At 39.3% G+C, this 4,329-nt stretch overlaps 1 protein-coding gene across 1 annotated transcript in view; it reads left to right on the top strand.

The window, feature by feature from the left end:
• Positions 1-3,953: 3,953 nt before the first annotated feature.
• The window catches only part of Znf793 (zinc finger protein 793), an 11,921-nt gene continuing 11,545 nt past the window's right edge, over positions 3,954-4,329 (top strand). The window contains exon 1 of the mRNA XM_023721454.1: positions 3,954-3,959. Coding sequence (XP_023577222.1) covers positions 3,954-3,959 — 6 coding nt within the window. The remainder of the gene's footprint in view (positions 3,960-4,329) is intronic.

The following is a 4,329-nucleotide window of genomic DNA, read 5'->3' as shown; positions in this document are numbered from 1 at the left end:
AAACTAGTAGTGAGACCCTGAACACCCTGTAGACCCTTCCCTAAAAAATACAAAAAAAAAAAAAGATTCAAGAGATTCAAGTGTGTATTTGGTGGCAGGGGTGACACAGGAGAGATTTTGTGCTAGCTACTATGTGTCACATCAGGAGGCACAGTCAATTATACATCTCTTTTTTCTTCTTTCTTCTTCTTCTTTTTTTTATTGTATTTTAGGGAAGGGTCTACAGGGTGTTCAGGATCTCACTACTAGATCAGACTTGTAGTGATCTGCCTGTTTACAGCCTCCCAAGAGCTGGGATTACAGGCGCGTACCACCACGCCTAGTCTCAATTGCTATCTCAGCACACCCCAAGCGTGGGGCTGGCACAGCAGGCCTGGGGATCCAACCCCCAGCCCCTGCACATGCTTTCAGCACTTCAATCCCATCTCTTTCTTGATAATGTTCAGTGAGCATTTGATTAAAGTCATGATTGTGAAGTTTATCCAGCATAAAGGTGATGTTTTTCTTTCTGTAATTATCAACATCTTGGACGGTATCTAGATACTATGTGAAATGCTTCTTTGTTTCATACCAAAATAACAGTCTTTTTTAGTATAGGAGAAATACTAATGTTTTTGTTCTGTGTTTTTGTTTTGTTTTGTTTCATTTTATTTTTCCATTAGTTTATTTTAGGCAAGGTCTCACTATGTTGTCCCAGCTGGTGTGGGCTTAAATAACACTCCTGCCCCAGACTCATAGAATATTGCTGAATAGGCAAAGCTTGGATCTTATGGGAATAAGCTGTGAGATTGACAGAGTTTGAATTGTCAACCATTAGGATCACAGCTCAAGAATCCTAATTAGAAGGAAAGCACCCATTACCCACCTTTGCTGAGATAGTTTCTTTGTCCTGGAGTGAGTGCTGGTAGAACATAGGTGTAGGTTTTATTTTGTCTTATCTTTGCTTTCTTTTTCCTCTTTTATTTCCTTTTCTTTCACTGAGGTACAAAATACATAGAGCAAAAAGTATACATCTTACAACTTGATAAAACTATGCATATATCTTCTGATAACCACCACTTGAAACATTTCCCTCATCTTAGAACTGGGATTAGCAAACTACAATTCATGAAGCATATCTGGCCTACCATTTTTGGTGTCTGTTTTGTTCATTTGTTTGTTTCATTGTATAGTACTGCTAATCACTATAGTGATTAACTAAGCAAATGCGCTAACACTGAACTGCTTTTCATTTTGAGGCAGATTCTCACTAAGTTGCCCAGGCTGAACTTGAACTTGAAATCTTCTTCCTCAGTGTGCCAAATGTCTGGCATTATAGCTGAGAACTATCGTGCTTGGCTTGTAATGAAAGTTTTATAATAACACAGCTGTACTTTATTTTATTTGCATATAATTGTTGTGGCTACTTTTGTGCCGCGATGGTGGTGGTGGTGACACATTCAAAGGCTCACAAGACCTAAATATATACTGTCTAATCCATTAAAGAAAATACTTGTGACCTCTATCTTAGATGACTCCTTTTTTTGTCCCAAATCAGTTGATATCTGTCTTCCTTCTCTGTTGGGACTCTGTTACCATAGATTAGTTTTCCCTGTTCTAGGACTTGATTGAAATTATACAGTGTGTTATTTTTCATTGGAAATGTCTGTGAGATTTAACCACATCATTGCGTAGTTATGTTTATTTCTATTTCTCTATTGCTATTTAATGAATTCGTTTGCTTGTTTGTTTGTTTTGTTGCTGGGGGCTGAACCTCGGATCTTCCACATACTAAACACACACTCTACCACTGAGATATACTCCAAAGGGTAGCTCATTCCTCTTTATTGTTGAATAATATTTCACCATATGGAAGCATGTTAGTTTTTCAAGTTCTTTTGGGGAGTCTCTAGTTCAGTTTCAGGTTTTTATAGTCAAAAGTGCAATTAACACTTTTGTACAAGTCTTGATGTGGACAACATACATAAATACCTGTGGTAAGCATCCTATACTAGAACTGTTGAGAGAGGGCCGAGGAGATGGCTCAGTAGAATAAGTGCTTGCCTGGCAAGTGCAAGGGCCTGAGTTCAATCCCTGGTTCTGCAAAAAAAAAAAAAAAAAAGAACTGTTGAGAGGAAGAGAATTTTGTGTTCAGCTTTAATTGCTATAATCAATAGCTTTAAAAAATGGCTAAACCAGTTTGCACTCCCACCAACTTTGGGTGAGAACTCTGTTGCTCTTGGATGTGGAATTTTACTTGTAGCCTTTAGATCATGCAGAGTGCATTCAGACCATCAATCAATCTGACAAGTAGAGCATTTTTACTAATATTTTGTTCAGTTTGAGTTTCATATTTCCCAGGCTAGGGATGTAGCTCAGTGGCATAAGCGCCTGCCTCTCCAGTATAAGGTTCTGAGTTCAATCTCCAGTACTAAAAAAAAAAAAAAGAAAAGATATCTAAGTTTCATATTTCCTAATAAATGGATCTTTTGGAAATAGAGAGTCTCCAGTGTTATATTAGTATAGCATTATAGTGCCAGTTACTTTAATAGATTGATTATTTGACTTTCCCGTTGCTGGACAAAATATCTCACACCCACTACTTTGAGGAGAGGTATATTTGGCTCATGGTTTTAGAGATTTCAGTCCATGATTAGTGGACACAAGGCAGGATCATGGAGGAGAATATGGTAGAGCAAGGCTGCTTAGTCCATGGCAGTTGGAAAGCATAGTAGAGGAGCAGTGCCCAAGAGGAAGGGGCCAGGGACTGCAGGTAATAACTGGGGCTACACCTCCATTACCCACCCAGATACCCTCAGAAATAGGCTTTATTACTCTCCTAAATGACTTTGAAGCAAATCAGCTTTACGATACAGCTTAACTGTCAGAGGGAGAAGACATTTGATATTGTGGCTTAAAACATATTGCTACAAATTCATAGTTTTTAAAGGCTAAAAATTTATGATATGTGCATGTGTATGAAAGTGTTACATAATACTATATTTTGGTGTTTAGTTTCTTGAGATGTGAGGGCCGGCGAGATAGTTCAGTGGACTAAGCACCTGCTTTGGCAAGTGCAGGGACCATGGTTCAATCCATGGTTCCACATGCCATACTGGCTCTTCCCTCAGGCATGCTGAGCAGGCAAAGGAGTTGGGGCATGATAGTGCCCCAGCACTGGGGAGGCTGAAAACAGGAGGATAACTATGAGTTGGAGCTGCAGTGGGACCCTGTACCAAATACAGAAGTAAAAAAGAAAAAAATAGATATGGACACTCTTCTCTTAACACTTTTCCTCATGTGATTGGAGTCCCTTGTTGGTGGCTCTTATGCTTCATTGCCAAGACCCATCCCCTGGTGTAATGGCCTTGCTTCTGACCTTTAAGGTTATGGAAGGATATCTATATGTCTTGTATTCTTTGCTTCATGTACATTTCAGCGATTTTCTAAGGCATTCCAGTCCTTTACACCAAAAGGTAGTGGTATGAGTCCTTCTCTGGGCACATTAAATGTTTTCAGTTGAAGTGGCATCCCCTTTGGTCAGTTTGGTGAGGTCAGCAACAAAAGATATAACATGAAAAAATCACATAGTGTCTCACTGGTGATTTTTTTTTTTTCCACTGACCTACATCCCAGTCCTTTTTCATGTTTTATTGTAAAATACATGGTTTCACTAAGTTTCCCAGGCTAGGCTCAAACTTTTGATTCTCCTCCTTCACCTTCTCAGAATGCTGGGATAATAGGCATATGCTACCATGACTGGCTTCATGGGTGATTTTAGTACGTTTCTAACATCAAGCATTCATGTATACCACAAAGTAGTTATGTACACAACTGCTATGGTTTATGTCTAGTTGCATCCCAAAACCTCATGCAATCATGGGGTGGCTTCTAGGGTTTGTGGTTAATTCATGATGCAGTGCTGGAATTACAGGTCTGAGTGCTGCTGGGATTATGAGTGTGTTACTGGGATTATGGATGTGAGTCCTACATGACTGTGAGCCTGGGGTGGATAGCCTGAATGCAACAGACTTGCTCTCTGTTGCTATTGTTCCCACTACTCCTCCCTTTGCTCTTTGCTGTCTTCTGCTGCCATGAACTGCTGCTCTCTGCCATGTGTCACTCTGTCTTGGAGCCAGCTGAGTATGGACTGAAACCACAAACTGTGAGCTAACTAAATCTTTCCTTCCTTAATTTTGGGTGTTGGGTATTTTGTCCCAGCAATGAGAGAAAAGTAACTAAGACAACAACCTAGTTTTCATTATTTTGTTATTCATTAAGGCTTACAGTTATATCTTCAACATCTGTGTTTAAAAACAACATAATCATTTTCTTCCTTTTTTTTTTTTT

This window comes from Octodon degus, unplaced genomic scaffold, assembly GCF_000260255.1.
Source record: "Octodon degus isolate 3935 unplaced genomic scaffold, OctDeg1.0 scaffold00083, whole genome shotgun sequence".
Classification (NCBI taxonomy): domain Eukaryota; kingdom Metazoa; phylum Chordata; class Mammalia; order Rodentia; family Octodontidae; genus Octodon; species Octodon degus.
The sequence above is the reverse complement of the archived record's forward strand: the minus strand, read 5'-3'. Positions and strand labels throughout refer to the sequence as shown.